Consider the following 12,132-nt stretch of genomic DNA (forward strand, 5'->3'; position numbering starts at 1 on the left):
TTTGATCATTCTGTCTATTTGTACTTAATAGTCAGTAAAAGACAATTGCAGGAGTTTTAACTTTATGTGCTAAATATGGGAGGAGCACATTACTGTCATGTCATTGTGATTTATTCTAATGTTCATTTCATTTAAACTTATGAAATTTAGCCATTTGGGAAATTCACTATGAATTTATGTTCTTACATAAGGTATATATTGACATTTTCTCCCAAATATTTCAAATGACTATCTCCATTTTTAGCATCTTTAAAAACAAATCTTTCATCGCTTTTATTTTAGAGTGAAATGCACAATACTTGAGGAGATTCATTACGTCCTGACATGTTAATTCAGATTGGCACATCTGCCTGTCCTAGATGACTGTATAGACTTTATTTTTCAGTCTTCCCAAAATATCCTTGTGTTCTCTGTTTTCAGGCAGCTGCTACAATCTATGTAAAAATCAGGAAAGAAAATGAAGATTTTTCAATGCAAGATGCGGTACTGGCTGCTTCCAGCTTTTTTGACAATTGCTTATTTCTGCACTATCGTCCAGGGTCAAGGTAATTGGAAATTTTAAGAGAATTAGTGGGGGCTGGGACTGTAGCCATCTTGGTTCTGATTCTTGTTTATACTTTACTTATTCAAATAGTGCTTCATTGGTTCAACTGTGTTTCTGGGCAGAGTACTATGTTGGCTTTAACTCAGCTATACCGGTGGTTTGCACTGTAGAAATGTGACACAACTTTGATGAGGATTACAACTACACCTTTGACTGAACATAGTAATTTTGTGGTAATTGGTTAAATAGCTCTTTCTTAAAGTGCTTCTGAAAAGACTCTAGGACTTTAATCAGTGAGAGTCAAATTTACTCATAACAAACCAGTTCTGTTAAAAACAAAGAACTATAATGTGTGTACATGGTTCCTAATCATGCCGTGTGCCTTACCTACAGTGTCTACAAAGTATTTATACCACTTCATATCTGGTTCATCATTTTGCACTATTCCTTAAAAACTTAGCCCATAGTCTAAAAATTATGAAAGGTATGACATGGGCTGCTGGTTTGCCATCTTAAGTACTTCAAATGCTTGAAAGTTTCATTTTAATTAAATTTAGTTTTTGAAAGTTAGTCTTTGTGTTACAGGCACTTTTTTAAAATTTCTATTCATTTTTCTAAAGGAAATCTAAAGTTGAAGAATGACCACCCATGAGCAAAATTTGGCCTACTGCCTGTTTTTATATATTAAGTTTTGTTGGAATACAGCCACGCACATTTGTTTACATATTATCTGTGGCTGCTTTCCCTCTACAATGGCAGAGTTCAGTAGTCATGAAAGAAACTGTATGTCCTGTAAAGTTTAAATTATTTATTATGTGACCCTTTACAGAAAGAATGTGCTAACCACTGAAGTAAGGACACAGTATGCACAAGTGCACACAGTGACATGACTAGAAAAGCATGCTAATCTTGCAGAGACTGGAGTGTTGATATGAAATGTCATTCATCAGCCAAGCAAACTAAATGCAATAAGGTGGTTTTAGGAATGTTAATATCTAATGTTTAGAACTGAGGATGATAGAAACATTGAATACATGCACCATCAAACCCTTCTTCGTCAGTGAGGCACACTTATTTGAAAAGAAATAGAACTTGACTGTATTCAAATATCTGCTGTACACCTGGGCTTAATGATTATATTTCCAGCTAGTTCACTGAACACATAGCAGGCAGTTAGGTCGACAGATTCTGCTGATTTAATTTATACTGATGAAAGAATGCTTTCAGTTGTGACAGTGATAGTGGGAATCCTAGATAATTTGCTATCTGCATTTGGGATAGAAGATGCAAATTGCTGAGCCCTTCCAGGATTGTCATCTCAGTGTAGCTTAATTCAGAAATAGCTACTCATTCCATGCGTCAGGTTCATTAAACAAAGCTGAATAAGCTCTTTACCTTCAAGGAATTTATAGTCCACTAGGGAAACAGAAGCATAAACAGATAAATTGCAGCATAAATGATGTGGGCTCTGGTAGAAGACAAAAATGGGTAGATTGATTGAAGCTTGAATATGAAAGATTTTCAACAACTGTTTTCAGGAAAACCTTGATAGCAGTATTGACCCTTATATATGTGACTCCCAGGATTTGAGAGCTAGGAATTAGTAAGAGTGACTACTAAAATATCAAGTTGTCTATGAAATGAGTGTTGAAATCTGAAGTCGAGAATATGATGAGAAAGAAGAGAATAAAGCCAAGAATTCACTTAAGAGGTAGAAAAGATGGAGCTTGTTTGCTGATTAAATATGGAGACAGAATAGAAACAGACATCTAAGATGATTCTGAAACTTCCCGCCAGAGACCTGAGTGGATGGGACCTTTGATTTCAACCCCTGTGTTTTTATTGCTTCTGCACCTTTGCTTTGTTGTTTGCTTACTTCAGCTCATAAAGGCAGAGATGCTCTCTCTAGTGCCTTTATCTCCAGTACAGAAAAATACTTCAGTCCTAGTAGGCGTTTGTTGAAAAGATTAATAGGTGAAACAAGTATTTGAAATGGAAGACACTGAGTTCAGTCTTAGAAAAATATATGAAACTTAAGGATTTTGTGTGACATCCAAGTGGAGATGTCTGATAGGTAGTTGGTGGTCTGGATCTTTGGAGAAAGAGATCAAGGCAGGAGATTGTACTTGAATTGTTGTGTGCTTGTGAATTAGTTTTCGAAAACTTTTGTAGCTGTAGAGGTAGAGTTAGAAATGCCTGTCTTTGGAAAAAGTGGGAATGAAGTCTGCCGAATACCAACAGCTAAGAGTTTAACAGAAGGAAATCAATGATTAAAAGTGTGAAATAATTTAGTAGTTATAAGGAGGGTTAGGGAATGTAGTGACCTAGAAGTGAAGGTAGAGGAAACTTTCAAGACAAGATGGCACTGACTTGCTGGAGGAGATTCCACTAAGAAAATGTTTAGATGGCACTGCCTCTAGTCTTAAGGAAAATACATGAGACTTTTGAGAGACCTCATTCCTACTATAATATAATTTATTTACATGATTGATTTTGATCAAAGGAAAATGAATACAAATTGCTTTATTGGATTATTTTCTTCTTTTAAAACAAATACAGGCCGGCGCCGCGGCTCACTAGGCTAATCCTCCGCCTTGCGGCGCCGGCACACCAGGTTCTAGTCCCGGTCAGGGCAGCAGATTCTGTCCTGGTTGCCCCTCTTCCAGGCCAGCTCTCTGCTGTGGCCCGGGAAGGCAGTGGAGGATGGCCCAAGTCCTTGGGCCCTGCACCCCATGGGAGACCAGGAGAAGCACCTGGCTCCTGCCATTGGATCAGCGTGGTGCACCGGCCGCAGTGCACCAGCCATGGCGGCCATTGGAGGGTGAACCAATGGAAAACGAAGACCTTTCTCTCTGTCTCTCTCTATCTCGCTGTCCACTCTGCCTGTCAAAAAAAAAAAAAATACAGCAGTGAGTTCCTTTGGACTGAACAATTTTGACACTAATTTGAGAAGCCCATATAGTAACCTTTAGAGTTATGTTTATGAATAAAATAGGAAAAAAAAAATCTAGGTGTTAGAGTCAACAATGCTCTGCAAAGGTCTTCACATCCTAATCTCCAGAATTTGTAGATGTGTTGTATTATATGAAGGCAAGGGGGATTAAGGTCTCAGATTGAATGAAGGTTTCCAATCAGCTGACTTTAGGATAGGAGGATTATCCTGGGTGGTCTGAATGTCCCCAATGTAATTGTAAAAGGCTTTAAATGTGGAAAATGGAGGCAGAGGTGCCAATGTTGGTGATGGCATATGAGAAATGCTGGACTGGTCACTGCTGGCTTTGAAGATGGAAGGAGCCACAAGTCAAGAAATGGGGGAAACTTCTAGAAGCTGGAGAATGCAAGAAAATGAATTCTCCCCTAGAGCCTCCAAAAAGGAATGCACCTTCCAACATCTTTATTTTAGCCCAGAGACACACATTTCAGACTTCTGACTCCCAAGACTGTAAGAAAATGATCCTTGTTGTAAGCTGCTAAATTTGGAGAAATTGTTACTGCAGTGATAGGGATTTAATTGAGTTAGCTAAAAAGCATAAAAGGAATTAATTTTCTTCCCTTGAGTTGCTGGTCAACAGAATTCATTTTTACAGTCTTTTCATGTAACATCTTATGAAAAACTTTCCCTCTTCAGATACTATGAACCCACATCAACCACAGTAATTATTTCTACCTTGGTTATTCCAGTATCTTCTTTTCCAGATAAGTTGTTAAGTGAACTGGAATACAGAAAAGTACTTCTGTGTTGACTGTAGGGAAAAATATATATAGCAATGATAGAATGATAGCATCAACACTTTCTTAGAATTTCACAGTTAATATATGCTTGGTTCTCACAATGTTTTTTTTGGATGGTAAGAAGAAGGAGCCACTGAAGGTAAAGTAACTGTCATTTAAAAACCTCAAGGCAAATAAAATTGGAGACTTTGCATGGGGCTCAATTTAACTTTATAAAGACTTCTGTGTTAACAGATTGACACATTTTTGCTATGAATAGTAGTCAAACATGTTTGAAAGTTGAGAATGTTTTCCTTACTGCTGTTTTCATCATCTTTATAATGGATCATGAAATGCATTATGCATTTGGGCAGTGCATTTAATAGAAAAAATGGGATGAATAGCTAAAGTTTTTACTCTGTGTTTTTTATTTCTTAAGATTTCTTGGAAAAACAGCCAAATACTTCTCTCATGTTTAAAGGTCTTTGTAACATAAATATAATAGATTGTTCCATCAGTTTAGCACCTTACACTGTATTTTGAAGGGAAAAATTGATCTCAGTGTGACCATACTGTTTTATTTCTATCAGTAGGAGATTTTGGTTAAATAAAAGCAGCTTCTCTAGCCAACTTAAGGAAAAATGTATTGACTAGTAGGTATTCCAGTAACCCCTATAGTCAAGGTAAAAGTTAAATAATGAAGTTTTAAAATCTATCTGGGTACCCTTTTGGAATACAGTTTGTAGGACAAATGACCCCTTTCTTTAGGGCATGTTATTGGGATTAAATCATTGGAGCAATTTTCCATCCTTTCATTGCTAGACACAAGTTTCAGATTCCCGGGGCAGTCTACCTGACCTGGGCATTTTTTACTCCTTGGCTAGAGGATGATGTCTGATTGAATGTAACCAAGGGTCTATGCAGTGTTGGGGAAGGAGTTTTGTTCTTGGAAGAAAACCATAGGTGGTATTGTTAGCAGGAAAGGACATGATTGTGTGTAGTGAAGAATACAAGATGTCCGTGGCAATGTCCCTGTGAAAAAAGTAGTATGTGGGGAGCAACTCGGACTAGACTGAGTTACTGGAATTAAGACTTGTTCTATGCATCTGCTCTCCCACAATATGGCGCTGGGAGAGAAGAAAACAGCTTCTACACAGCTGCCTCCAGTTCAGCCAATAAACTGTAGGACTTGCTCCTGATTGGAGGAGAGCAGCGTACTCGGCGTGTGGGCAGCCGAGTTGGGATTGGCAGAGGAGGACTATAAAGGAGGAGAGAGACGGCATGCACCAGGAACATCTAAGGGGAATATCTAAGGGGAACACCTGTGCAGCCCCCGAGAGAGCCGGCCGGCGGTGTGCCGCTCCCCTGCGGAAGTGGGGAAAGTGGCCAGGGGGAACCGCCCTTCCACGGAGGTGGAAGGGACAGTAGCCAACCCGGGAAGAACCAGCAGCAAACCCGGGGAGGGCCGAGCAGACGAAAGAACAGCGCAGGGCTTAGTGTCGTTCCCCCATGAAGACGGGGAGCGACATAATGGTGCCGTGACTCGGATATGAAGCCTAGGCAGGGTTTAGTGTCGTTCCTCCACGAAGAGGGGGAGTGACATAATGGTGCCGTGACTTGGATATGAAGCCTAGGCAGGGTTTAGTGTCGTTCCTCCACGAAGAGGGGGAGCGACATAATGGTGCCGTGACTCGGATAGGAAACCTAGGACGAATATGAAACTTAGGAGGGAAGAAACGGGAAGAAATGGGAAAATATCGGAGAGAGAGACTAGCAAACAGCCTGGGGAAAAGCCGGACGAAAAAGGTGCCGGAAGAAGCTATTGAAAGCCTAGGCATAGACTCAGATACGGACTACGGGGGGAAGCTGGGAGAAATCTCTAAGGTCGAAAGCGAAAGTGAAAGCTAGAACAAACAGACTTGGATACGGACTGTGGGGAGAAGCCAGGAGAAATGAGGGAGGAATATTGTTGGAAGAAAGCTTGGGGAAACATACCGGGTAGAGAAAAATGTTAGGGAAATTGAAGCCGCGGGGGGCAGGCCAAGGCGGAGACGAAAGCCACTTTGGGATTCTCAAGTTAGCCCGGGAATAGGGGGCGAAAAGTTAAAACCAGAAGCGGAAACTTAAGCCAGGTTGGGATCCGTCTGATTAGCCCGGGGAGCAAAGGATGGGAAGCCAAACCGTGGGGCGGAAACGTGAGCTGGGTTGAATTCGCCAGGTTAGCCCGGGGAACTTAGATTGAATGCTAGTGGCGGAAACGTAAGCTACGCTGTGTGACTCGTGGAGGCTGCCGTGCGCAGAGAGAGCGTGCGGGGCACAAGTAGATAGGGAACGCTGGGCTAGTGTGAGACCGCGGAGTGTGCGCGCAAAGCCGCGCAGATGAGAGAGGCGCAGGCTGAAGCGGCTCAGAGCCGGGAAGCCGCCGCGGGGCGGGCGCCGGGAGGCCGCAGGGATAGGAGAAACAGAAGTTTAGAAGTAAAATGAGAGAGATAGGAATGCTGGTAGATAGAAGTAAAATGGGAGAGGTAGGAATGCCCGGAGATAGAGAAACAGAAAAATAAGGCCTCCCATCAACATGGCAATGAGAGAGCTTGGATTCGGTCTGCCTGATTAGGGAGGTGGTGAGCACCTGCAGGCGGCTAGCAGCTTATGCGCCGCAGGTCACCGAAGACAGGCACATTATTAACATCAATAGTCTCCCCACAATACCGCAATGAGAGGGCTTGGATTCGGTCTGCCTGATTAGTAAGGCGGTAAGCACCAGCAGGCAGCTCGACCAGAGTATGAGCTGCAGGTCACCGAAGATAGGCACGAATCAACACCAATAGGCCTCCCCACAATATGGCAATGAGAAGGCTTGGATTCAGTCTGCCTGATTAGTAAGGCGGTAAGCACCAGCAGGCGGCTCGACCAGAGTATGAGCCACAGGTCACCGAAGACAGGCACGCATCAGCGCCTAAAAACCTCCTCACAACATGGCGAAGAGAGGACCCGGATTCGGTTTGCCTGATTGATAGGACTTGTAAGAACCTGTGGAAACTCTAGCAAGTAGAGCAGAGTGTGTGCCGCGGGACACCGAAGACAGGCGCGTATCAACGCCAAAAAATAAAAAGAAAGGGGGATCTGTGGGGAGCAACTCAGACTAGACTGAGTTACTGGAATTAAGACTTGTTCTATGCATCTGCTCTCCCACAATATGGCGCTGGGAGAGAAGAAAACAGCTTCTACACAGCTGCCTCCAGTTCAGCCAATAAACTGTAGGACTTGCTCCTGATTGGAGGAGAGCAGCGTACTCGGCGTGTGGGCAGCCGAGTTGGGATTGGCAGAGGAGGACTATAAAGGAGGAGAGAGACGGCATGCACCAGGAACATCTAAGGGGAACATCTAAGGGGAACACCTGTGCAGCCCCCGAGAGAGCCGGCCGGCGGTGTGCCGCTCCCCTGCGGAAGTGGGGAAAGTGGCCAGGGGGAACCGCCCTTCCACGGAGGTGGAAGGGACAGTAGCCAACCCGGGAAGAACCAGCAGCAAACCCGGGGAGGGCCGAGCAGACGAAAGAACAGCGCAGGGCTTAGTGTCGTTCCCCCATGAAGACGGGGAGCGACATAATGGTGCCGTGACTCGGATATGAAGCCTAGGCAGGGTTTAGTGTCGTTCCTCCACGAAGAGGGGGAGCGACATAATGGTGCCGTGACTTGGATATGAAGCCTAGGCAGGGTTTAGTGTCATTCCTCCACGAAGAGGGGGAGCGACAGTAGTATTTTAAGAAATTGAGAAGATTTTATCAGAATTGAATCTTTACATAAGTTGTTACTTATCAAAATAACAAGATTTCAATTGAGTTGAGAAGGAGGGGTGGGGGACAGTAGAAAATTAGTTCTTTAATATGTAGTTAGTTTATGAAATAGAATTTCCTAGATAGTTTTTAACAGTGAGTGTTCAGTAGAGTGACAATTTCCCTCCTGCCCATGGGTTTCTATGTGAATCATTACTGTGAAATTCTTTGAGTTTAAAGAAAATCTTGCTTCTCCAATACAATACAACACAAACTAGAAAAACAAAAATAATCCCGTACAATCATTAACACACACAATCCTGCCATTATGAAGAAGATAATGAGTGGATCCACCTGTCTTCCACCTTAATCTCCTTTGGGATTAAGTTCATATATTCACAAGTGTAATATTGAGCTAATTCCACAGAGGCAATCGGACTTCACCATGCAAGGGATGAGTTTGTTGGCTTCTGCTGGGTTTTTGATGTGTGCCAGAAATCAAGCTTTACCACTGATTTTTAAATATTTCTGAAAAGATTACTATTTGAACTGATACAAATTAACTTTTGAGTCAAGTTCACACAAGAATTTATAATTATTCCTGGAAGTTAAGGACAGTGCATATACATAGAAAATACTTCCTTTGTGCTTGTAAAAGAAAAAATTTTGGGTCTGGTATTAAATATACACACGTTTTTTGTTCCATGAGGTAAGAGCAATAATTTCTCCATGCATTTACAGTGTTTCTGTGAATGTTGTTGCCCTTGCTTTGGCCCAAGTCCTAGTGCTTTCTAAATGGGAAAAAAAAAATGCTAGTTTTGAAATCCATAGCTGTATCTTATGCCTCTTTATTTCTTATCTAGCACCTCTTTTAGGTCAAATCCTAAAGGAAATGTAAACTTTGTGTCTAAAACAAGATTTTTGTTTAATGATTGTGAAAGTATTTATGCTTATAGGCTATAGATGTAGTCTGTTGATGAACAGTTATTGCAGTACTGATTTTTGTTAGCAGTTGTACCAGGACTGCAGTTCTGTGAATCATTTGTAAGTTAATTTTCAAAAGTTGAATATTCATGCATTTGGTTCATATTGTGTTTCCTTTAGCAATTTTGTGGAAACCAATGCCACCCTGGGTTCTATAGCACCATCTTAATTTTCTGAGCACAGTCCATCTATCCCTCTTTATTTTTTCCTGAAAGTTAAGAAGGTTAGCCAATGATTAAAGAGATGTTCAGGGCTATAAAACTGAGATAGCGTTTAAAGAATAGTATCATTCATAGAAAATGTTCAGAAGATGTCTAATCTCTAGCCTGGGAACCATGCATATTGTTAATTTCTTTGTTCTTGAAATGTCAGCATACTGGAGTTAACCCCAGTGTTAGGTGTGTTTTATGGTGGCCTTACACTAATTGTGTCCTAAGGTTTTATAATTTATTACAATGATTGAAAACATGAAAGGTTCACAAAAGTAATGATACAAATCTTAAATCTTTTTGACGTTAGGAGATAGAACTTATTTTGTATTATTTTCAAAATAAAATTCAATTCAAGTGTCTTAAACCATCTCCTACAACATGGAATAAAATATTTTGGAGAAACATTAAATAATAACAACAACAAAAAAGAAATGTCAACATATTTGGAGTGCTAACAGAATTGGTTGACCTTTTGGAATTGACTAGATTGAAGCCACCATCCTGCTGGTTGCATTTTTTTCCACTAGATGATGATTTCCAGGAATACAGTTTTTTTTTTTTTTTCATGTGTGCATTCATGGAATATTGGCCAATGATATCTACCAGCAGTGACTTGATTTGACTCAGATGCCTGTATGTGTTGCTTAAAATTCTGGATTCTTATTTTAAATTTTTCTTCCACAAGTAATAGGAACCTATGTCAACACAGATTTTTCTTCCCAAATTGAAGAATAAGCAAAGTAGTAAGATTCTCTGTTCATCTAAATGTTACAGTTAGTCATTTTCTTCATCCAGGTGAAAATAGTTGATCTTTTTAAAAGATTCATTTATTGATTTTAAAGTCAAAGTGAGAGAGAGAGAGATAGGAGAGGGAGAGAGAAAGAGAGATCTTTCACCTGCTGGTTCATTCTACAGATGGCTGCAAAGATCCAGGATGGGCCAGGCCAAAGCTGGAAGCTTCATCCGAGTCTCCCACATGGATAGCAGAGAACTGGATTGGAAGTAGAGCAGTTAGTTGTGAACTGATGCCCAGGGTCACAGGCAGTGGTGCCAGGGTCACAGGCAGTGGTATTTTTTGGTTCGCCACAATGCTGACCCCCAAAATAGTTGATCTTAGGATAGATTCATAATTTTAAATTAACAGAGAAATGTAAATGTTTTCTTCCATTCACATCAGGTTAAGAATAGGAATCTAATGTTTTTGTTCTGATGGCTAACATCCTGTCCTTAAAGATGATAAAGGACAACTGCAAAAGGAAAACTACTCAAGATTGTGTATTCTGTTCTTACTGATTTTAGTTGAATGGATAGGTTAAGGTCAAAAGTTCTTCAGTCATCTAGCTCAGTGAAGGGTGACTTAATATGGAACTCCTTTCAAGGAAACAGTGCCTTTCAAGTGGATCTGAGATGGCTCTTCATCAGCATGTGAACTCAGACAAGTCTCTCAGCTGCTCTGTGGTTCCTTTATAAAACTGGAATAACAATGTATGTTTGTGAGGATTAAATGAAATTTTGTGCTCAACCACTAGATAAAAAAAAAGGAAAAGGGAACAAATATTTATTAACCACCAGTTATAGTATATTATATCCATCATCCTATTTAAAGTTATCATCTCTCCTTTGCAAAAAGTATTGCTGTCACCTTTTCTAAAAATATGGAAACCAGGGCATTTGAAGAAATAATCACCTGCTCAAGGTTATTTAGCTAATCAATGATGAAAGTGGGAAACAAATACCCAAACCCCATCTGATGCTACATACCTAGTTATTATTACTTTCCCTGTACTCTGTTTCCTAAAGTAGGGGAACAAAATGTTGATGATAAAAGTGAAAGATGAGTGTTATCTGTTAAATATTAACTTTTCTTTTTTATTTTAAACAAATGAATTTAGATATTACATAATAAAATATTTCTTAAGTACTTCTTTTGAAATTCTGGAACATTTACATAGGATGCCAAAAATGTGTTTGGAAGTTTGAATGATTTACACAAAAAGTAAACAGACCTCCTCATTTTTGTGAACTGTTAGAAAAGATTAAATATTCTGAGCTGAGTCATGACCATATGCTATATGTCTTTCTGACAGGTATAAATCAGTTACACTTGAAGAGTGGATCAAAGTTTATGAAACATGGTTATCTTGTGTTTGGTCCTGAATGCCTTTATAATCTCTTTCTCAAATATTTTTAAATGAGTATCTTATTACTAATTGTTTGTAATAGCCTTCTCAGATTATCATTTCATCAGAAATACTGGATCACCACAATGAAAAACCTAAAAGCATACAACAGATCCCAGTAGACCATAAAAACTCACATGTTCCAAGTAGAAATATTCATCGTTGTAATAGTAATGAAAGCAATTTTATAAGATTGGCTTTAGTTATTAAATGAGGCTAGAGTATTGAGTTCGAACAATAAGTCTTAGTTCTTTGTCATAAGGGCAGTAACTATTTGAACAAATGTGCTTTGAGTAAAAAACCAAAGGCTCTTAGATCTGTTTTGTTTTGAAAATTGATCAATTCATTAGTGAATATGCAGAAAGAATATATTTAAGGCTGGTGAAGTCTTGTGCATTTTTATTACATTAATAAAATGACTTTTCAGTTTCACAAATGGAAGGTTAAATATTTTGTTGTTGAAGCTGTTTTTGTTTTTCCTTTTCAGTAGCTCCACCCACAAGGTTAAGATATAGTGTATTATCTCATGACAGTATTCAGATTTCATGGAAGGCTCCAAGAGGGAAATTTGGTGGATACAAACTTCTTGTGACTCCGGCTTCAGGTAAAAATAATTGACTCTCTTTTCTAGAACATTAGCAACTTTTATATCCACAAGCAACTAAAAACATGGTTTCTTTAGGATCATTTGCAAGCTTTCCATTTTTTAAATGTTTTGAGATTGACATA

At 39.8% G+C, this 12,132-nt stretch overlaps 1 protein-coding gene across 6 annotated transcripts in view; it reads left to right on the plus strand.

The window, feature by feature from the left end:
* The window catches only part of COL14A1 (collagen type XIV alpha 1 chain), a 262,146-nt gene that overhangs the window by 28,113 nt on the left and 221,901 nt on the right, over positions 1-12,132 (plus strand). For 4 of the 6 annotated variants that reach the window (XM_008255863.4, XM_002710753.5, XM_070075442.1 and 1 more), the window contains exons 2-3: positions 421-545; positions 11,891-12,007. In XM_008255863.4, coding sequence (XP_008254085.2) covers positions 458-545; positions 11,891-12,007 — 205 coding nt within the window. In that variant the 5' untranslated portion in view covers positions 421-457. The remainder of the gene's footprint in view (positions 1-420; positions 546-11,890; positions 12,008-12,132) is intronic. The other 2 variants (XM_017341504.3, XM_070075441.1) reach the window with 1 other exon arrangement.

This window comes from Oryctolagus cuniculus, chromosome 6, assembly GCF_964237555.1.
Source record: "Oryctolagus cuniculus chromosome 6, mOryCun1.1, whole genome shotgun sequence".
Taxonomy (NCBI): Eukaryota; Metazoa; Chordata; class Mammalia; order Lagomorpha; family Leporidae; genus Oryctolagus; species Oryctolagus cuniculus.